Source organism: Dipodomys ordii, unplaced genomic scaffold (assembly GCF_000151885.1).
Source record: "Dipodomys ordii isolate 6190 unplaced genomic scaffold, Dord_2.0 Scaffold47, whole genome shotgun sequence".
NCBI classification, from domain to species: Eukaryota; Metazoa; Chordata; class Mammalia; order Rodentia; family Heteromyidae; genus Dipodomys; species Dipodomys ordii.
The window spans coordinates 4,338,900-4,362,782 of NW_012267263.1; the positions used below are offsets into that span (position 1 = coordinate 4,338,900).

Consider the following 23,883-nt stretch of genomic DNA (forward strand, 5'->3'; position numbering starts at 1 on the left):
AACCTCTGGTTTTTCTCTGAGTGTTCGTCTTTTTGTTGTTGTCGGTCTCTTGGGGAGATTAAGCGTTGGAACTCGAACTCTCTTTTTGGTTGGAGAGAGCTGTGGCGTTTCCCTACTGCCCCGTCGCCATCTTGGTAGCTTTTTCGGTTAGCATCATTTTATATGGTCATATGTACATAGCTATTGAGCTATTGTGATCATCTGCTAGGACTATCCTAGACATATACTAATTATTACAAATGAGGGAATCCATGGAGCCTATGTTTTTTTGGGTCTGGCTTGTTTCACTTAATATGATTTTTTCCAAGTCTTTCTATTTCCTTATGAATGGGGCAGTATCATTCTTTCTGATGGAAGTATAGAATTCCATTGTGTACATATACCACATTTTCTTGATTCATTCATCTACTGAGGGGCATCTGGGTTGGTTACATATCTTAGCTATGGCAAATATTACTGCAGTGAACATAGTTGTGCTAGCAGCTTTAGTGTGGCCTTGTTTGTGTTCATTTGGGTAAATGCTAGGAGTGGGATGTTGGATCATAGGGTAGTTCTATGTTTATTATTTTGAGGAACCTCCATACTGCTTTCCAGAGTAATTGACCAATTTACATTCCTACCAACAGTGCAGTAGTTTTCCCTTTTGGCCACATTCCTGCCAGCATCTACTAATTATTTGTTTTCTTGATAATGGCCATTCTAACTTGGGGGGGGGTAGAATCGCAATGTTGTTTTGATTTGCATTTCTTTTATGGCCAGAAATGTCGAATATTTCTTCATGTGTCTATTGGCTATTCTTATTTCCTCTTCAGAGAAGTCTCTTTTTAATTCTTTAGCCTACTTATTAATGGAGTGCTTGTCTCTTTGAGGATTTTTAATTGGGGGTTTAATTTTTTTTTTAGCTCTAGATGTATTTTTTATATGAGGCTCTTGGCTGTTATATAGCTAGATGATTGATGGCTATGACTGCTCCTACTCTTGTATTGAATGAAGCTTTGAAGAGTGGACATTCTCTTTTGTGTATGATCTCATTATCTTCTTGGAGCTGCAAGATACACTAATGGAAAATATGAACTAGGTCGTTAGGTGATTGTTCAGATCTTCTCTCTCTGGCCAAGCTGTCCTTTGACAGTGCTGTGTGTGTGTGTGTGTGTGTGTGTGTGTGTGTGTGTGTGTGTGTGCAAGTGCACATGCATACCAGTACTGAGAATTGAACTCAGGGTCTAATACTCTTGCTTTTTGGCTTGATTGATTGGGGATAGAGTCTCGAAGATTCATCTTCCTAGGCTAGTCTAAAACGAAGATTCTCAGATCTCAGTCTCCTGAGTAAATAGTATTACAAATATAAGACACTAGTACTAGCCCTGACCTTTGACATTTAATTACAATAGAGCTTTTTTTTTTGTAGCATTAGTTCTGGAAGCTCATAGCTTTCACAGCCTCAGTTTTCAGGGGTTCTCTTGGTATAGGGCTCATCATCTGTTTGTGTTTGCTCAGGCTGTGCCCAGTAGATGTGATGATGTGGGACATTCACATCAGGGCAGAGGGTACCTTTAACATTCTTTTATTCCATTTAGAAGAGGAGACTGGCCATGTTGTGACATCTTCCTAAAACAAGTGCCTTTGTGAACTTCAGAGTCCAGAGATGACACAGCCAGACTCCTGGACACTAGCATGGGACATGTAGTTCATTATTTATTCTCTTTAGGAAAAACACATAGCTCTATAGCTGAGAGCAGATACAGAGGCCTGGGAATGCCTTGTTTGGGAACCATGGTTCTGTTTCTCTATTACCATACATTAGATTAAATATAGGGGCTGTTAACCATCCCCGTCACTAGGCCAGAAAGACAGTCTGTCTTTGTTCCCAGTAGAGCACTGAAGTATCAAAGCATAGATTCATGAGGCTACTGGGACTCTTGATGTGTCCATTTTCATAGTGCCCACTGAGCCCTGGACATCCCTGGGGTTGGATGATTGGGGGAAAAATAATGCCACACCGCTCAAATACCAAATTTTACAGAGTTTCTTTTCAGGGTCTTATTTCTTCTTATTTCTGAGTATAAACAAAGAGTCCGTGGCTAAATGGCTAGAATACCTTCGGTCAAGACTAACTCCTCATTTAACAGGTAGGCGGTCCTGACCTTCTGATCAGGGATGGTTGCTGGCCCATTGGGATGGAAGCCTGGCACTGTAGATTCCTTCCTAGACAAAAGCTTGCTGGATTTGGAGACTGTAACCTAGGAGTGTAGAGGAGCTGCTCTGTGTGCTACAGGGTAGTCTGGGGCTACCCTGTTCTCACCTATATGAGCCAGGCAGGGCCCTGACAGGTGTGGAGGTGGGGCAAAATGAGAAGAGCCTGTGGAGCCTGGTACTCAGAAGGCAGCTTTTCTGAACTGTTCCAATCTGTGGAGACTAGCAGGTCTGTTCTTTTTCAATGGCATGGAGATCTGGCCAGGGACCAGGGGATTCTTCAGGTGGCCTTGGCCTCCCAAGTGGGACTTGACAGTAGAATCCCAGGAAGGTTCTAGTATGATTTGGATGGGGATAGCTGGTAAGAATCAGTGAAGAACAGCAATAAAGTCTATAGAGTAGTAGCTCAGACACAGGAAGGGTAGAGTGGTAGGGATGGAGACAGGACCCTTGGACAGCCTGACCCATTGAGGCGCTTATTTGTAAATGACTTATTTTCTGATACCAGCTTAGGAGAACATGGAGTTGGAAGAAAGCTGAGACAGGCTAGGATTGAATGTGAGTTACTGCCTATGTCCCTGATAGGCCTTTGAGAGCCTCCCTCTATAGAAATGTACTGCCCTTCTGTGGACTCTGCCATCCTAAGTACATCTTGTTTCCTGTTGACAGGTCTGCCGCCGCCTTAATGGGGTCCGGTTCACCAGCTGCAAGAGCGCTAAGGACCGCACAGCCATGTCTGTGACACTGGAACAGTGCCTGATCCTGCAGCATGAACACGGCATGGCCCCACAGGTCTTCACACAGGCCCTTGAGTGCATGCGCAGGTGAGTGCTCTGTCAGGCTACCGCCTGCCTGACTAGCTGCCCGCCCATCCACCGCCTGTGTAAACTGCAGATGAGATGGTGCTGGTTCCCTTACCCCACATGGGGCCCAATGCCCTGACATTGTAGTTTAACCCCTACTCAAACAACTGGCCCTGTATAATTCAGGCAGCATTTCCTTAGAGGGCAAGGCAGGGGGAGCAGGACTGCACTGAAGCAGAATGAGAGAGGCAGGCTTGTGGGTCGTGCAGTTTGGTGGGGATGGAGAGTGACGCTTGGCCTCCTTGCCTGGATGTGGGTGGGATCTAGGGATCACACTGTCTCAGTGGGCAGCTGCTGTTTGCTATTGTACATTGTATAGTTCCCATTTTGAGTGAGGAAGTACGTCTGCAGGTTGCACTGGTTTGCTATGCTTCCATTCTAGTCATGGACACAGTTTGCTTCTATGAGCAAAGTGTCTACTGAGTGTTTTATGGTGACAGCTATCAGTGTGCCCCGGCCCCCTCACCCTAATGACACCCTGATTTTGAGGCAGCAGGAGTGTTTGCAGAATGAAACCCATAACTCAAACTGTCTACTGTTGATCAATGCCTTGTTTCAAGCACTGCTGGGCAGCTCCCTACCTCACATACCAAAAGAAAGGATAAGAAACCTGGTTTTCCTGTCTCCTTCAATGTAGTCACCAATGCTGCTAAAGTCTCGTTTCTAACGGTCACTTCTACTGAACGTTCTGTATCATTTGTCCTCTCACCAAATTCTTTAAAGTGTTGTGATTCTCTTATCCTTTCTGTATGTTTCTGCTGTTTGGCCTTCTCACAATAATGCATAAGTGATGCATGAACTCCTGCCTCTTGATAATAGCATTTTGTAAAAATGGTACATTTTTGTCTTTGTTTTGTCACTTGAAGTTCATTAAAACCTCTGTTAAAGTTCCTAATCCCTTTGTTCCTTTGCTTATAGCAGTGGAGAAGCAATGGAGATTCAGAAATTCAGGGATATTCAGGGTACTTCTTAAAAACTGATTTAAGAACCCCACCCTCAAGAACCTCAGTACCCTTAGGTTCCATGGCCAAGGTAACCCTGGTGCTGGAGGGGTAAAAGGGTGCATCTATACCATTAGTGCTGCATGGTTGGGGTGAGCTGCAGACTGCCAGAGAAGTGAGGATAAGCTAGAATAGAGATCCCTGTGTTTATGGAAATAGAGCTCACAATCGGGTCTAGTCAGTAGACAAGACCCAAGTTAGGCTTAACCCACCCTCCAGTTTTGAGCTCTTAGGCCACATTTGGGCATCTAGGTCTCAGGCAGCCAGGGATGGAGTGACTTAAGGTCTCTCCCTTAAGTGAATGCCAGGCCTGCCAAGCCTCGCACACAGGAGTGCCACCTTATTCACTCACTTTAGCCCATCTGGACTTTTTGTATAGGACAGCTCTGTGTGTGTGTGTGTGTGTGTGTGTGTGTGTGTGTGATGCACGCGCATGTGTGTGTGCGTATGCGTGGGTGCGTGGGTGCACATATGTGCTGCTGTGGATGGAACCCAAGGCCTTGAGCTCTATCACTGAGCTACATCCCCAGCACAGGTAGCGATTATAAGTATTCTTACACAAAAAGCATTTTTATCACATGCGTAACTGATGCTTCTAGTAGGAAAATTAATAAATGAAGTTAAGTCTCCTCTTTCTCTCCCTCTTCCTTCCCCTCCCTCCTTCTCTCATCCTTTCCTCTTCCTTCTCTCCTTTTCTGCAAACAAATATCTGTATTCCAACTGTTTTCTCTGCTGACATTATTTTGATGATAGGTATGATCATACATACATATATATTGGTGTGAGATCATTAATCCATAGACATACATATGTACAAACACAATTATATTTATAGTTGTTTTTTTTTTGGTCGGTCGTGGGGCTTGAACTCTGGGTTTGGGCACTGTCCCTGCGCTCTTCAGTTCAAGGCAAGTGCTCTACCACTTGAGCCACAGCTCCACTTCCAGTTTTCTAGTGGTTTATTGGAGATAAGAGTCTCACTGACTTTCCTGCCCGGGCTGGCTTTGAACCGTGATCCTCAGATCTCAGCCTCCTGAGTAGCTAGGATTGCAGGCGTGAGCCATCGGTGCCTGGCTTTGTATTTATAGTTTTACCTATTGTCTTAGCCTACTTTTTCCACTTAACTATTGTAAGTGTACTTTTATGTTAATAAGTATAGTTCTCGTTAGTTTTAACATCCCATATTTTTCTAACTTTTCACTAATTAAATTGCATTTGATTTTCAGTATTTAATCAAAGGTAGTACAGTCAATATATATTTTTCTATTCATGTGCAATAGACTTTTTCATTATTGTGACAGATTCTTGAGAAAAACAACTTAAAGGAGGAAAGCTTTATTTTTGACTCAAGTTTCAACTGAACAGTACATGTTCAGCTGACTACATTGCTTCAGGGCCTTCAGGGTGTAAGGCAGAATATCCGTGGGGGAGAAGTGTAGTAGAGCAGATCTGTTTAGGGGGAGTGTGGGAAGAGAGAGAGGCAAAACCTTTATACCAATGTAATAGCCAGAATGGTGAGCTGCCTTGAAAGGCCTTGCTTAATAAGTTAGTTCATCATTCTACAAGTGTCGGGAAAAGGACAAAATGAAGATAAGTTTTTTGCTAGAATTTAATATGAGTGGCTTCCACTCCATTTCCTAAGTTCTGGCTCCCATCTGAAACCTCCTGAATAGTTTTTACTGTCTACATTCCTATTAAGCATTCTGGTGTTTAGAGTTCCCATTTAGTTGCCAATTAAACTCTACTTATGGCATTCTAAGATTTTTCTAGCCCACTTCTTCAGGCTTTTCCAAATTCCTTCCACAAACCAGTTACAAAGGCTTCAGGAAAACCACATTTGTCAAGGTTTTTCACCGCAGTGACCTCATTTTTCTGTTCCATCACTGCTGTGACACAGTCCCTGAGAAAAGCAACTGATGGGAGGAGGATTTATTCTTGCTGTCAGCTTCAGAGGCTTCAGTGCATGATTAACTGGCTCTGTTGTTTCTGGACCACAGTGAGATACACACATCATGGTATATGACCATGGTACAGCAAGGAAGCAGAAAGCAGCACAAAGGAACAGGTCAGATACAAGATAAACCCTTCCCTTTGTGATCTACTTCCTCCAAGTAGCTTCCACCTTCCACAGTTTTACCCCCCCCTACCCGCCCCCATATTCTGCACATTTTCCATCCAATTAGTATATTAACCTGATGATGAAATCAGAGCCCTCATGATCCAGTCAATTCCCCAGTACCCACTTCTCAACACTGCTTGCTACAGGGACAAAGTCCTTACTCTATAAACTTTGTTGTTGTTGTTATAGTTTTTAATGTACTATGTACTTTCTTTTTTCTTGTTGCTTAATTGGAAATAGAGTCACATGGACTTTCTGGACTGGCTTTGAAACCCACTCTAAAAACTTTTTAGGGGAACACTTCATATCTAAACCACACACCATGTTTGCTAAAATAGTTCTTTAGGTTAAAAAGCCTACACCTTTGTAACTAAATAATTTTAATACAAATTAGCAAGCTGCTTCCATACTAGTCACACTCCTGTCCAAAGTTTCCTGAAGTATCCACCTCTACCCTCATTGGTCCTGTCATTACTTTCTCCATTCTGAGCTCAGAGGCTGTATTTCGTGGGGGACAGGAACCCAAGATTCTGAGCAGGAAAGAACTTTCCTTATATGGGAGGGGGCACCATTCCCTAACCTTGCTCTGCTTCTTACCCCTTGCCTCAAATTACAGATAGAACCTTCAGCTCACCTGAGAACCCTTGCGGGGGGGGGAGAAATTAATCTCACCTATGTTTTTGAGCAGAGGAGTGCATTTTGGTTTTCTTTTATCTTTGTCAGATGGAAAGTAGAGCATTCAGGGAGGGGTAGATATAGGAACAAAGCCTACACTTTGCTGACTCTTGGAGGCCCAGGGGAAGAATGGCCAGAGTTAGGCTTTTCAGCAACCAACACACCACACACTGATCTACAGTGGTTGCCAATTTCTGTGACATAAATATGTGCCCATTGGAAAATGGGTGGGCCAGAACCCATTTTAAGCTCCCAGAATGGCACTACTCAACATGAGGTTGGGAAGAGAATCACATACTTAGCTTCTAAAAAGTGCAAACATGACTGACTGTCTAGTGCTGAGGATAATGGGACAAGTAGAAGTGTCCCTCTGTCCCTTGTCAGGGGCTGAAACCCTCACATAATGGGCTTTCCTGAGTAGCAGTGACTACCAAACTAGCTTAGCATAGAATGTGACCATCAAGCAATGCTTGCCAGCTTAGAAAATGTCTCTTATTACAACAGCACAGTATAGCAAGGCCATTCCAGAGCTTCTGGGTTCCATTTCACTTCAGTACATTTCTTTACTTCCCTTCTTCCTTTCCTTCTTTTCCTTTCCCTCCCCACCCCCCCCTTTTGAGCCCTTTTGATGTGCTTTATCACTCACCTATGCCCACATTTTCATTTCTTCTTCAGCACCAAACGAAGGAAAAATCAAAAATGTCTAATGTAGAGTTGGTTGAATTTCTTGGGGCTCATCTTGTAGCAAAGAATCTTGTAAGGTGCACCCTGCCACTGCTCAGCCTGAGACCCCCAGGTTGGGAGGAATATGCATAGGGTTCAGACCTGGGATAAATGCTTTTTGTTTGTGTTCATCAAGGGGCAGTTTTGGGCAACTCCATTGTTCCAGCTCCTGCTCAGGCATCTGTGAGAAGGTCAAACCCCTGTGGTTCTTCATGTTCAGCTTGCTTCTCAGAAATGCCCATCTGCAGCATGTGGGGGCATGGTGGGCGGCATGGAGCTGTGCTTGGCCAACTGAGAGAGGGTGAACATGGAAAACCATTTCTTCAACCTACATGTGTTTAATTTCAGTAGACTGCAGTATTTTTTCTTATTTTCACTTCTCTTTCTCTCCTCCTTTCCTGTAACTGTGCTGGTTTTGTTTTGGTCTTCCTTTTATACCCTCCTTTGCATATCATTTTTTCTTTCTCTTGTGGTTTCATTCCATTCTTTTTTTTTATCTTTTGGTTCTCCTTTTTTTTTCTTTTGCATACTTTTGGGTAAAATCCATCGCATGTGTATCTTTTCTTTCTTTCTTTTCCTTTTTTTCTTTTCCTTTCTCCCAACCTTTTTCCTTTTCACAGCATTGGAACACGGGAGGTAGTCACCCAGAAGAACTTGAGCGGCCTGGTGCCCATCCGAGACTTAAGGCTAGACCCCAGCCTCCTCTGTTCCATTCCTCTATTAGCTCTGAGCCCCAATTTACTGATTGTGTGGCTCTTCTTGAGCATAGCATACCTGGTGACCAAATTGCGTTGTAAATGAGTATCATTGTGAAAAATCAATAACAAAAGTGCCCGCATATGTCCAGCCACCGTGTACCTAATTGGACAGAAGGAAGGTGTCAAAGCGTGGTCTGCCAAGAAATATTTCATGCCTTACAGTTTGACGTTTCATTCTTCTGAACTGTAAATACCTGCCAAATTATTTCGCCAAGAGGACTTGTTCATTTCAATCATGCAGCGTCTCCAGTGCTTGTAACATGTTTTTACGGTGCCCTGTTACTGCATTATTTAACTGGCCTGGAATTACTTGTACCAAATCTCTGGCCTTTTTATGTAAAACTATTTATTATTATTTCCTGTACATCTCATGTGCCCTGTTTCCAAGAGAAAGGGATTCTGTCTGAAAAGAATTTGTATATTTGGTACTGTTCTTTAAGTGTATTGGTAACCTTTCCTTTCCTTTTGAAGAAAAAAGAAAAGAAAAAGATAGATGCTTTATAACTGGCTTCTCTTGACAAACCTATTTAATAGGACATGTACGTTCTGCTTTCATTTTAAAGCATAGTCCTTGGATTATTGTAGCAAACAGTTTGTGGCATTATAACATCTCCTTGCTTATGTTTATTATTTCTAATTGGGGATGATACAGCTGTGAATACAGTAACACATTGTACAATGTCAGGAGCACATAATGATAACATGTTGCATGTGGCTTCAGATTTACTCTTGACTGGATTATTAAATGGCTTCCAGGAATTAGTGCACATAGTAACAAAAGGCTGTTAAAGTTACATGCATTTATTTTTCTTGAAATAACATTTTTCATTTAAAATTACGTAATTTCAGGTTAAAATCCAGACATCTTTTATCTTTTACTAATCAAGTATTATTAATAATAATCAACCAAAAATATGAAAAAAATTAAACAAAGGAGGCCTAACTTGTGAGTGGTTGTGTCAGGTAGAGCTGTGAGAGAGAAAGGCTCACTTTCACTTCTGCTGTGTTACAATGTCCTAAAACAGGATGACTTGAGATTTTAGCATTCATACGTGGCAGAGGGTAATTATAAAGAGAGCCACAGAAAGTGTGGTGAGGGAATGTTCCCCACATCCTGAGAGGAAATGCAGTGGCTTCTCTGTCTTCCGGTTTATGATACCTTGTACTTCTATTTTGTTGCCCTTCAGCTAGTTCCCCCATCTATTGTATTTTGTGCAATGGATTTTTTTTTACCAGTCTAAAAAACTGGAGTGAGTTAGAAAAGCTTGTGTTTCCAGAATCTTCGCCCTTGTACACATAAACACAGTTCACTGCAGAATCTGGTCTCTCCATTCTCTCTTCTAGCCTTGCAGTTCTTACTCTGTGGAACCACCTAGGGTACAGGTTCTAGGAGTCAGAGAAGCAGTTGACAACAAATGACAAATGTCATACAGTTTAAATTTTGCAGTATAAGGCCATCCTAGAAACATACTTGTTTATAGACCTGCTGATTACTGCAAGATCCCCAGGGACCTCTGTGTTACCCTGTGGGTGAGTATATTTGTCTTTTCTAAAATAACTGTGGTGGCTGTTTTGTGGCATCCTTTAGCAGAGCCTTACTGACTGTTAATCAGTTGTTAGTGGCAAGTTATAGCAACATGCCTTAGTCAATCGACAATGTCTTATTTAATTTATGATTCTCTGAGAGGCATGTTTCATATTTACCTTCTTTTACTTCAAGGTATATACTTTAGTTCTGAACCATTTTGTTAGCATCATTTGAAAGAGGAAGGGTAGCGTCCACAGCCATATTTCACCAGCAGTGATCCCTGCGCTGGATGGCACCCTCCTGATGCCCATGGTTGTGACCTCAGTAATACTCTGCCACTTAGATAAGGGTAGACCTCTGATTATAGGACAGTCTTCCTGTCCCAGAGCCCCAGAGAGCTCTGTGGCACTTTGTGGGGCTCCTCTCAGGACCCACTACCCAGAAATGGCTAGCCATAGCTTGCTAGAAGAGCTCTTCCAGGACAGGGCCCTCCAGGACACCACAACCTGACATCCACATGGCCTATGGAGATGGCCAGTACCACCTTCCTGTCCTATATGGAAGAAATGAGAAGGAAAAAAGGAGTAAGTTCTTTGTTCTTTTCCCCCAAGAGCTGGGTAAAAGGCAATATACCACTCAGCCTCCAGTTAAAGAGGGGCCAGTGCTAGGTAGGATACTGCTGCAGGTGATTGAGGTGGGGGAGGTTCTTTGAATATCTGTTTGCCCTTTATGCTGAATTTCAATGTTGTTAAGGCCTTTTACTAATGAATCAGGACAAATACATATTCAAAACCTTACTTGCCTTAACAAAAAGTCAGTAAGATGAAAGTGGGATAGGGAGATCATTCAAGAAGGGGATTATTGCTGTTTGGTTATGGCTTTTAGTTCACTTCTGAAATCATGTTCATGCTGAAGCATTAGTGATATCATTCAGCTTTTCAGCAAGTATGACTGTCACTGCTTACTCTTTACTCCTATGCCTTGGTTCAAACAGAGATATTAAAATGATGTCATATTCTCCCTCCACAAAGCAACTTCCCAGAATCTGCTGTGGCAATGATAGGATGCTAAGGCCTCCTGGAAGGGAAAGCCAGAGATTTCTTTAGAATTAGTTGTTATTTAGGGTTTCCATTTGAATTTTCATTTCAAAAATAAATGTTCATGAGGTTGGAAGAGCACTTGCCTAGCAAGACCCTGGCCCTAAAAAAGAAAAAGACCATGTCACCAGAAAAAGAAAAGAAAAATAAACAGCCTCTGGCTAGTTATGGTAGCTCATACCTGTGATCCTAGCTTCTCTGGAGGCAGAGGCAGAAGGATCTTGAGTTCAAGGTCAGCCCAGACAAAATTCAGTGAGATCAAAAGTTGGTGAAACCCTATCTCAACAAAATATCAAAAAAAAAAAAAGTATGTGGCCATCGCTGAAGTGGCAAGCACTTGCCTAGCAAATGTTAGGCCCTGGGATCAATCCCAGTACCTAGGGGAGGAGGAGAAATGGGTGTACTGAAAAAAGTGTAATTTTTTGATAATTATTTTAAACTTGTGGCTTCAGGATAATTAAATCTATCTTGCTTAGACTGGAAAGACCTTCTCAACATGAGTTACTGCCTCCCAAAAATTAGGCATCCCACACGGTCATTGCTGGCTCTGTAGCGGGAAATGCGTTACCAAGGCCTGTCTTTCTCACCTCACCTTGTTGCTGACAGAATGCCAACTAACAGATAGCTGAGCTCACACAAGGATACTGGCAGCATGCAGAACTAGTACAGCAGCCAGATTTTATAAACAACCATATAGGAAAAATGATCTAAAAAGGAAATTGAAATCAGCTGGTAATCTTGATTATAGTTTCGTGTACATTATTTTCAGTGTTCAAAACCAGGTATTAGCTCCTTTCATGTATAATACAAGAAAATATCAAAATTCACAAATTATTCTTCCTTCTCAGGGGAGTTTGGTATTTTCTAGTGATAGGTAGGTTTTCAGAAGTTTGTCTTTATCTATGGAATGGAGAAGCCATATGTGAAATAGTATGTCAATGTAAGGGCTTCCAAGGATTAAAGATTAACTGTACATAGGATCTTATCGCTTCTGCTTTAAAAATAGAATTATATTTTTTGATTTTTAATACTTTTTTATTGTGAAAATACTGTACAGAGGGGTTACAGTTACATGAGCAAGGTAATGAGTACATTTGCTATCAAGTATTGTTACCTCCTCCCTCATTTGTTTTTCCCCTACCATCCCTTCCCTCCCATCTCCACAACTATACTCATCCCCCAAACCACCTAAATTGTAAAGTTCCTTTTCAACATAGCGTCTTGTACATATCATTGTTACCATGGGTCAACCTGTATCCCTATTTAAGCATTTTGTTTTTTCCCTTCCCCTCCCCAAGTTGGAGAAGTGTATATACAAGATGCAGAGAATGTTTAAATGTGATCATTATCAGTTGTTGGAGGGCGGGTGGTTACTGATATGGTCCAGGTATTTTACTCAGGTAGCACTTATCCAGGTGAAGGCTTCAGGTTCTGAGATAAGAAAATATTTAACTCAATATATTGGTTAATGGCAACTAGGAGGATGCTTTTCTAAAATACCTATGGTTATCTTTTAAAAAGAATTACTGTCTTTCCAAAAGCTATAATGGGACTGTCATTTTCACTTACAAAGGTGTGAACAGTTAGTTGCCAATGATTTTTTATATGTATAACATGGTCTTGATACAAATTGAATTTTTTTTAAAACACCATTTCTTGGTGATTGCAAATTCTCCATCTCATATGGGGGATTTTATACTGAACTTAATAACTACTTGATTTCATTGCTGGTCTTAGAACAGTAGGAAAAAATCAAGTTATACTTTGATTTGAGAAGGCATTTATATTGAAAATTGCTTTTCCCTGTCTTATATCTACCCCAGAACATTTCTCAGAGAACTTCCCTGAGACTCTCACTGGGGATGTGAGGTCTACTGCTCTTCCTCTTGGGCATCATTTGTTTTGCCAGTAGGTTGCCATGGCAACTCTCAATCAAATTTAATAGGAATGTTGTTAGCAGTGACTCTCCCAGGGAAAAGCACCAGTGGGCTCTCTGGTTCAGTAGCATTTGCTTTAGAGGTGACTTCCACTTGAACAATGATAGCTGGCTACCACCAAAGACCTCAGTGAGGTCATGCCTTGCGAGGCAGACTGCACAGGCCTATGGGATTGCTTTATACCCAGCTAGCTGTCTCCTAGTTGGGGATGGGTGTCATATTAGCCTTGAGAGCCAGACAAGCAAAATGAGCATTTTGAGTTTGACGTGATTATAGTGCTTGCTTATATCTGAAAGTACAGCTCTTTAAAGTGTTTGGTAAGAGTAGCAATGTTTTCATATTAAATTTGCTGTAAATAGAACCATTGAACCTCAAGTTACAATAGAACCCCAAATAATCAGCCCACAAGCACAAAAAAACCATTAACTTAAACAAAAAACCTGCTTCCACATAGATACCACAAAGCTTTCAGAAACGCAACCTCACAGCCCCACACGCATGTGCGCATCTCTGTGCTTCTCCCTTGCCTCATTCAGAAGCCTGCCATCTTATGTCTGTATTCATTGAAGTGGTGAATTCAGCACCCATTTAAGTCAATCAGTCTTTTCTAATGCTATGAAAATAATCAGTTCATTTCATCTTAGTTTAAGTCTTTTCTTTTTTCCTTTTTTATTGCTGTCATTTCTTGTGCTTGTTTTTTCCCCAGTGAGGGTTGTCGAAGAGAAAATACAATGAAGAATGTTGGAAGTCGCAAATATGCATTTAATTCCCTGCAGCTGAAGGCTTTCCCCAAGCATTACAGGCCTCCCGAAGGGACTTATGGAAAAGTTGAAACATGAACACACGGTTTCCTCTAATTAGCTGTTACATAATAATTGTGGGTACCCTCTAGTGCACATACGAATTCTTCAAGAAGACCTGAAGGATTGCTTTCATTTTTGTGATTTAAAAAAAATATTTCACCAAATAATCTATGGAGCATGTTTTTATTTTTCCTGTTGGAAGGTTATAAGAGGTAATGTTTGGCTCAATAACTTGGAAAACATCGACTGTCCATATAATTAGCAGTCAGCTGTAATTATATGGCTCGCATCAATAGTTACTGATAAGAATCCAGCTAGGTTTGTCTGAAATGCCAGAAGACTTTTTCAAATGCTTCTATAGGCACTACTCACCTAACTTATTTTTCTACAGAGTAACTCAAAAGTGAGCACTGACTCAAAATCTCCTTTTTAAAAATCTGAATGTAAAACAGTAATACATTAGTTAGATTCCAGGCAGACCCACAAATATTAAGTCAAACTGGAGCTGTCTTATGCAGTGAGACAACTGGTTCTAATGAATCACCCAACACCTGCTGCCTGTGAAACTCAAGGTTGAAGGAAAAGCTGGGCTTCACCATGAGCTAAGATTTTATGAGATGTCACTGGCAAAGGGGCTCACACACCTGGGGCCACTCATTTTGCCCCTCATGAGCTACAGAACAAGGTGTCAGCTTAGACAAAGCCAGGTATGATCTAGCTAGCTCACAACTGGCTATGCCCACAGGGAATCCTTCCCTTTTCTGGATGTTGAATTACAGCAGGGACCTGAAATATGGCATGTCTAACTTCTGAGAGAAAAGACTCAGATGGAGAATTTATAGTAGAAGTAGTTGAAACAATATTTCAAAACAAATGTTCTTTTGCAAGATTTACATTAGATCTTCTAAAAGACAATACAATCATGTTTGAATGCCTGATGCAAGTGTCTTATTTTTAAGTTTGCAATAATTGTTACTTTTCTCAGCTGTTGTATGACTATTGAGAAATGGTGGAAATTATCTTCTCAAATGAGATTTTGAAAGGGATTTATGGGCCAGGAAACTTATGTCTGGTCATCTGTTATGAGGTAATTGAGTCTTGTCTGCGCATAGTATAATTTTCTTTCTTAGAGGAGTTTATATGTCTTATCAATTCTGTTTATCATGATGTTTACATATTAAGACTGTAAAAGAAATATATGTGGCACATATTGATGATTTGTAAACACCTTGGAAACTCTTAAACCTAAAGGTCTAGATCATTTTCTTTGGTTCCTTTAGAAATGTAACGAACTTTGCCTGGGGCTGAGGCACAGGCAGGACCAGTTTTTGGCAGGTACAGAAGGCTGGCATCAGGTATTCAGAAATCAGTGTGTAAACAGCCTGCTGTCTCCTGATGCCTGCCAGGAGGAAGGCCTGCTTTAATAACCGATGGTTGCAGTTTACTGTCCCTCCCTAAAAGAGCTGGCAGGGGAGAGTCAGTGGAGAACTCTTATCCACCAGGTCCTTCCTCACAGGTGACTGCTTGTGTCTGGTTTTCCTCCTATTCAAAGGTTATTTTTATTTTTCCTTAATATGCTGAGTTAGCCCTTTCCCTCCCTCCCATTTCATTCGATTTGTAATTTTTTAGTTCCATCTTTTCTCATTTTGACATCACTGCTTTAAAAAAGGATTCCTCAGCTGGGCACTGGTGGCTCATACCTATAATCCTATTTACTCCAGAGGCTCAGATCTGAGGTTGGCCATTTGAAGCTAGCCCTAGCAGGAAAGTCTGTGAAACTCTTATTTCCAATGAACTACTTTAAAAAAGCTGGAAGTGGAGCTGTGGCTCAAGTGCTAGAGTGCTAGGCTTGAGGAAAAACCTCAGGGACAGTGCTCAAGCTCTGAATTCAAGCCCCAGGACCAGCATCAAAAAAAACAAAACAAAAAACAAAACAAACCCTCAATATTAAATGTCACTCGTTATTTTCTGATTTTCTTATTGTCCAAAGAGCATTAACTCTGTTTATAAAGGGAATATTAGCAAATGTTGAGTCATGTGACAGCAGTTTTGCATGTAGTACCTTTACATGAATTATTTTCCCAATTTTTGCTTCATATTATGTCACCATAAAACTCTTCTTCGAACTTGGTTACTCACACAGAAAAGACTCAGGCTTCGGTATTCTCTCGGAAGGTTTTGTGACCTATATGCAGCACAGGGCACAGGGCACTGGGCACAATAAGGGCTCAGGCCCCTCCTGGCTGCATGGAGGTTCGATAAGCTGTTTGCTGTACCAAGAAGACAGTTGTACAGGTTACTGTCAAGTAAAGGTTCCCTCCAGCACGTCCCACCGTTTGTAAAGAAAAGCTGAGGTGCGTGGACAGCTGGGAAGGCCATGTGGGCTCTGTCAGAGCTCCCGAAGCAAGCTGCCTGTAATTCCCCTTAAAAATGTAAAGATATTGTATAGTACAGTTTCCCACACACAGCTGTATTTGCCAAGGTTAGTGTCTTAAAATACTTTTATTTATTTGTTTTGGGCAGTATTAATATATATGAATATATAGTTTCTGTTTTATATATTCTTAGCTCATTCAGAGCCATGTATGCTGTAAATGTGCTAGTCTTTAGATTAACAAATAATAAATAACTGACAATAATATTAAACTTGGTCTTGTTTGATTCATTCCCTTTTGTTGGAAGGACTAGTTGTACAGCTGGCACTTGACTGGACCACAATCACTGGGCATTGTTTTGAGTGCTGGAGTGCTGTATGGACAGGATTGGGACTACAAGAAACTAATGCTTTATAACCTCGTTTTCACTTAATTTGAAGCAGAGGGGTAGCAGGATGTGGGGTTAAGAACCTAGACAACAGCAGCAGACAGCAGCAGTCCAGATTCTGCCACTCACTGGCCCATTACTTGGAGCAAGTTGCTTGACCTCTCTGAGCCTCAGTTTCAACATGTGCAACACATGGACAACAATGGTAGGTTCCCAGATGGCAAAGCTGTGAGGTGCCATGACAGTAAGTGTTTCTTCCTGTCCATAAATGTGGATCACATCATCTCCCTAGCCCTTTGTTGACTTGCTAAAATGTGGTTCATTGTTTGTTCCTTTGTTACTGCCAGGACTGCATAAGGCATCTCTGTATTGTTGTCTAGGCTTACATGCCTGGCATATGGCAATATATGTATACTCTTGGCAATGGGAGTGTACAGTGATAATAACTTCAGTGTTTTCAAATGTTTTAATTTTCTTTTTTAAATTTTATTTTCAAGGTAATGTACACAGAGGGGTTACAGTTATGTAAGGTAGTAATTACATTTCTTGTCTAACTTGCTACTGCTCCCTAATTTTTCTCCCTTTCTTTCCCTCTCCAATTCTCCACCTCCAAGTTGTACAGAGCATTTCCAACAGCCTTGTGAGTATCACTGTTGTATTGGTTCCCCTTTTGTCCTTTGTCTCAACATTTTATTTCCCTTCCCTTCCCTAATTGAGATAAATGTATATACAATACCCTGGTACCAAAATCAAATACAGTGACAACAGGGGATAAGCCATAGGTTTTTAATTTTCTGAATTAACATTTCATGATAGTCCCAGAAAGTTAAGTTACTACCTGGAGCAGGTGCTTCTTCTCCCTCATTGGTGCATCTTGTTCAGTCTCCATTTCTTCATGAACATCAAACATCTTGTATATTTTTACTTATATTTGTTTCTTTTTTTGACACTCAAGGTCTCCAGTTGATTTAACTGTAACAGCAACCGTTGGTGAGAATTTATTTTTTCCCTAGTTCTCAATGTTTCTTTTTTTTTAAACTCAGAATCTATGCTTGCTAGGCTGGCACTCTACTATTTAAGCCATATCTCCACTACTGTTTTTACTGGTTATTTTTGGAAAAGATCTCACTTTTCACCCAAACATGTGCATGAGCTGTGATTTGCCTACCTTTAGACTTCCTGTCATTGCTAGGATCAAAGATGGGATCCACTATTTCTCTCTGGAGATGGAGTATCGAAGAGTTTTCTGCCCAGACTGGCCTGGAACTGTGATGTTCCTGATCTCTACCTTCTACAGAGTTTGGAATGACAGATGCATGCTACTGCACCAGCTGTGGGCTGAGAAGGGGTCTCAAACTTTGCTGCCTAGGCTTGTCTTGAACTGTGATCCTCTCAATCAGTATCCCAAATAGCTAGGATTATAGATGTGAGACACCAGTGACTGCTTGATGTTTGCGTTTCTGTGACTCAATTGGAATGTTGGTCTTTTTTCAGTGTGTGTGTGTGTGTGTGTGTGTGTGTGTGTGTGTGTGTGTGTGTGTGTGTGTGTGTGTGTGCTGGGCACTGTCCTGAGCTTCTTTTCCTCAAGACTAGCAGTCTACCACTTGAGCCATAGCTCTACTTCTAGCTGCTTTTTTTTTTTTGAGTACTTTATTGGAAACAAGCTTTCCTGATTAGGCTGGCTTTGAACCATGGTCCTTAGATCTCAGCCCTCTGAGTAGCTAGGATTACAGGTGTCAGGCTGGCTGCATATTAAGTTTTAAAAAATATGCAATACTTAAAAACTGTCATGTGTTGCAGATTTTTTAAACCTATTTGTCTTTTTGCTTCATTTATGAATATACAAGGGATATACAAAAAAAGCTTAAAGCTTAGGGCTAGGAATGTGGCTTAGTGGTAGAGTGCTTGCCTAACATGCATAAAGCCCTGGGTTCAATTCCTCAGTACCACATAAATAGAAAAAGCCAGAAGTGGCACTATGGCTCAAGGGATAGAGTGCTAGCCTTGAGCAAAAGAAGCTCAAGAACAGTGCCTAGGCCCTGAGTTCAAGTCCCAAGATCAGCCAAAAAAAAAGTTTAAAGCTTATGTAGCCAAATTTACCTGTCTTTCCATATTTGCTGCTTGTTCTGAAATTGTTTCAGCTTCCACACCAAAAGTGACACCTATGGGGAATGCTGTCCTTGTCTTGCAAGGGATGGTGGTGTGTCCTGAGGGGCTGTGCTCAGGTGCTTGGCCTGTCGTCTGTGTGTTCATGCTACTCATGATCTCTGTCAAAGCTCTTCTGTCCAAGATTTGCAGTATTCACCTATTGTTCTTGTTTTGCTGTGGCTTAAATTTTACACAGTGACCAATTTACCTGGAATTATTTGGCTTAAGTTCCATGAATTAGAATTTGCTGAGAGTGACTTCTTCCTCTCAGCCTGACTTAATTTTGTTTCTTTAAGGATAAGTCATGGGGAAGTCTTGTCAGCCTGGATTTTATCCTGCTGTATCCTTTTCTTTTCAGCCTCTGCCTAGTTGAGAGCTTGCTGCAACCTGGCTGCCCAGGACTAACATCTTCCCAGAGAGGTTTTATATTAGAGGAAGGTAAAGCAGGCTGGAGAATGGAGTGTCCTCCTTTATTAGCTACTGAGATGGTTGCTATTACCTTGTAGATTCTTCTGATGGGTAAACCGTTCGGTTCATTATAAGCAACATTAAATAGCAAATTGACCTCATTTTTCTAGAGGTCTCACAAAGTGTGAGGCAATATCATGTGTTCTTCATGCTGCAGTAGTTAGCTATGGGACTTCCTAAGCTGTAGATCTTCCTTTATGAGCACAGTGTGACCTCCTCAGTTACACTGAAGAGCTTTTCTCAGCGCCAGAAAGGCCTGGCTTCATGCCTGGATAGTCTGCCATGCTCCTAGGCTGGCTCTTCTGGGACCAGCACCCACCTCTGGCAAGCAAGTGCTTGCAAAATGCTCCTAGAGGAGAAAGACAACATCCTTTTTCTTGTCACTTCCCCCCCTGCCACATCCCCCCCCCAAATGTCTCTTAACAGCCCATGTGGAAGGCTGAGTTTTCAGGAAATTGTACAGACTTCAACGTGTATAAAACCCCACCCAGAATCCCAGGAATTCTGGGAGCATGCAGTGATGGTAGTGATGACAGCCAGTAGGACAAGGTGGGGACAGTGCAGTCAGCCCAGGCTGCCTGATCCAGCACCAAGGGCTAGGAGGCTTCCCAGAAGGAGAGGCAGAGCTTTGGCTTACAGGTGTTCATGGTTATGTTTATACTGTAAATTCAGCCTTTTCTCAAAGAACCTGAATTGTTTCCCAGAGTAGAAAGTAATGACGTATACAATGGATATGATTCAATACTTAAGATCAGTAAGGAAGACAGGAAAAGAAACTCCCTTTTTATGAGAAGAATGAGTACCAAGCAGAACAGACTTGCAGAAGAAGAGAGAAGTAAACAGCAATGAAGACATATTTAATAGGATCTGTGCTTCTGACAAACCTTGGAAGTAACATGTCTCTGGGCACGATTGACCACCTGCTGCAGGATTAGGTTCCTCAGACAGAGGTGGAGAGGCCCACACTGTAGGGGAGTGGAGAGGTCACTTCCTTGGCAAAGTAAAGCCATCACAATTTGAGAGTTCAGTGTCCCCAGCCTCATCAGGACTCTCCCCCATAACATCCCAGCCACAGGATCCCATCTTTTTAAAAACAAGTGCCCTCATTTGAACTGCAGACACCATTTAAACTTGTCTTGCAATCCAGCCAGTTGATGTGTTGTTTGTATTTGGATTTTGGCAACTCAGCCCTATGTCTACGGGAGAAGTTTTCCTTCAAGGCACACTTAGAGGCTTTTAGTTTGCTTGTGCACACCTGGAGCTGAGAAATTGATATCTCAGAGCTAGTTCTTTTCCTTTTGTTAAACTGGTGGCAGAAGCAACCAGACACCATCACTATATTTCTTAATTTTACAAAAATATTCAAAAGTATCATTTGTAGAGTCACCAAATTCCTTGACTCTCACAGGTGATTGATTAGATTTCTGTAAGCAGCCCAAGCCATAGGTTATCAGTGTTCCCTACATTACCCGAGAGTCTTTAGCATCTTTACATCTAGTCCAGTTATAGTGGTAACTCCAGGAACCACAAATCAATTACACAGGTCTGTTTCTCTAGAGCCACTCTGGGGGAGACAGGCTAAGTTAGGAATACTGAAGCAAAAATAAAAAGAACCAGGAGCTAAGAAGCACTATACCAATAAACCATTGAAGTCTCCCATTCCTCACTACAATAACAATACTTTCAACCATACATTAATGATTTGCTTTAGGTAAATACATTGTAATTATCTCAAGAAAAGTATCTGATACAAACTCATCCTTTGGCTAAGAGGAGACCTTGTTAAAAGGAGAATAGTGCTGGGAGCTGGTGGCTCACGCCTGTAATCCTAGCTACTCAGGAGACTGAGGATCACAGTTCAAAGCCAGCCCCGGCAGGAAAGTCTGTACAGGGACTCTTATCACCAATAAACCACCAGAAAACTGGGAGTGGCACTGTAGCTCAAGTGACAGAGTGCTCTCTCCCTGAGTTGAAGAGCTCAGGGACAGTGCCCAGGCTCAGGGTTCAAGCCCTATGACTGATAAAAAAAAAAAAACAAACAACCAAGAATAGTTACTTCCTACAGATGGGATCTCCTGCCTTAAATCAGAATCATAAACGGAAGAACATGGCATATTTTCAAACATAAAAGATATAATTAGAAGAGTAAGATGGTAAAATTAAACACTATAAAGAGAACACATTTCTTTCTAAACACTCCCAATTAGACAATGTGTAAGAGAATAGTTGCTCTGACCTTGCCCCAGTTACAAGAACAGGTACCCATGACCCTTCAGTTAGAAGAATCACCTCGGACTCACTATTTCCTTGCTTGGGTTATAAAGCTAAAATTTCACAATAGCAAAATGATTTGAGTATAACCAGATGCCAAGCACAAAGAACATGCTTATTTGGAGGAAAGTTTAAATTCTCCTGGACTACTTGAGCCTTATAAATATATCTTAACCAAGCATCTGGCACTCTTCATGTGCCCACATCTCCAGGGATGTGTTTTGTGCTCTGCTTTGTTTTCTTTCTTCTGTATGCTGCTAAATAAAACTTCTTACTAGACTCATCTTTTAAGTTCTTTTCTATGAAGTGTTATGAACTCAAGTCAGCACTATTTTCTGAACACGGCACCATGGGTCATGAACTGAATACCACTGGTGGAGGTCCTTGCTCTTTAGGAACCTCTCTCAGTTTGAACAGATACTGCTTCCAGTGACGCTGATACCAAGGTCTGCATTAGAATATATGCATCACTGTCAGAGGGGACTTACGGGATCAAGGTACATGAGTAGAGGCTAGTCAGTCCCATGCTGACTGCACCCTGGGAGTCACTGTCCATGAAACTGGACACCTGAGAACAAGCGAGAGCAATGATGTAGTCCCAGTCTGAAGGTTAAAGGAGCTCCCTAGAGAGTGACTGGAGTGGGTCCATACCGAAAGACTGAAGAAGCTGATGTCTGATATCCACTGGCAGTGGCAGCAGGAATAGATTCACACTCCGAAGAATGGAGCATACACATGCTGACTTTCTTTTCTAACACTGGATCTTATCCTATTGAGGCCTTCAACTTACTAGGGGGTGCTACTGATTTACGACTGGTCTTTCACTCTCAGTTGCTCAAATTTGACAAAATTTTAACCTTCACAAGGCCCTATCAACCACTGTTTACCTCAACATCTCTCCAGTCTACTCCATAGTTTGTGCCCACGCACAACCGTGATCTATGTCCATGTCCCTCTAGTGTGGAACATTCCTCAGCCTCCTTATTTCTCCTTTAAAGCCCCACCCTCCCAGGTCCTTATTTAGTGACTTCTCTCCCACACAGAATGAGTTGTCCCTTTAACTTTTTATCCTTAAATATGACTATGATATTGTGTGTAGCCTCTCCCTCTGGCCATTTATCTTTGTATTCACAAGAGCAAGTGTAATGCCTGCTATAAAGTTGCTAGTCAAAACATTTAATGAGTTAACAGATGAATGATGTTTTGTGGTATACAATTAAAATCCTTCCTATTTCAGCACTAAACCATATTGCTTTTCAGATCTCAACATAATCAGTTATTCTAGATGAATCAGGAACCAGACTCATCAGATCAAAGAAAGGAATAGGCAAATGTCTGCTTTAAGTTGCCTTACATTCCATTGGGTATATGCCTGAATGGTATAGCAGGATCATATGATAGTTTTGAGGAACCTCCATACTGATTTCCATAGTGGCTGCACTAATTTATATTTCTAACAGCAGTCATTTTTTCCTGCTATTTTACCATTTGTTATTCTCTTAAAAATCTCAATTCTGATTTGCATTAAAAGGAAAAGACTTTGAATTCAAAACTTCAATACTGCCAAAAAAGGGTAATTATGATACAATATTATTCAACCTTAAGAAGTATTACTAAGTGAAACCAGCCATTTGATAAAAGACATATATTTCACTCATATGAAGCATTCAGTACTAAAAATTCAGAGAAAGTACAATTGTTGCTAAGGATGGGGAGGGATGCAATGGGGATGGCTGGGAGAGTTACTTAGTGAATAGTTTTGCAAGATGAGTGACTGCTTCTGGGTTGGGTTAACAATGTCAAGACCCTTAACACTACCAAAATATACACTTGTTGAGCATGAACAAGGTTCTCTGTTTAATTCTCCATATCAAGAAACAGTTATGGCTACTAATAAAGGTATGTGAAATTAAAAAAAATGAATCAGACCCAAATGGAAGATGTGAAGTTATAAAATGCATAAATGAGTAATTTTCTGTAATCTACGATTAAGAATGATTTCTTAGATACACAAAGAAAAACTAATACACCAAAATTAAAATTCTGCCTCAAAAATCAACAAGGAAATAAATCAAATTGGGAAAAGTACATCTGCTTACTATCTTTAAAGCACTTGTATCTACAACATATCAAGAAATCTTACAAGTCAACTATAAAAAGATGCTACTCTAATTGAAAACTGTGCTAAACAGCTAAATAGACATCTTTGTTTAAAGGTGACATACAAATGACCAGTCATAGATGGAACAGACCTTATGGAATGCAAAGTAAAATACAAGTTAGATACCACTTGATAGCCAGGCAAATGTAATCTGTTGGTGAGGATGTTAAGATCCAAGAATCCTCACACACTGATGGGAGCATAAAACCTTGGTGTAGCCACTGAGAATGTTCATGACACTTCAGTGAAATTTGCAATGTACAATTTGTTCAAGACTTACAGTATTAGTCATAATAGGCCTAAAGTGAAAACAACTCAAGAGTTTTGGATGAACGGTAGCATGTCTATAACTACAGAATGCTATCTGTCAACAGT

General features: G+C 41.2%; 1 protein-coding gene across 1 annotated transcript in view; it reads left to right on the plus strand.

The window, feature by feature from the left end:
• Inpp4a (inositol polyphosphate-4-phosphatase, type I, 107kDa) overlaps positions 1 to 13,786 on the plus strand; it is a 133,685-nt gene extending 119,899 nt beyond the window's left edge. The window contains exons 24-25 of the mRNA XM_013019842.1: positions 2,863 to 3,017; positions 13,601 to 13,786. Coding sequence (XP_012875296.1) covers positions 2,863 to 3,017; positions 13,601 to 13,733 — 288 coding nt within the window. The 3' untranslated portion in view covers positions 13,734 to 13,786. The remainder of the gene's footprint in view (positions 1 to 2,862; positions 3,018 to 13,600) is intronic.
• Positions 13,787 to 23,883: the final 10,097 nt, after the last annotated feature.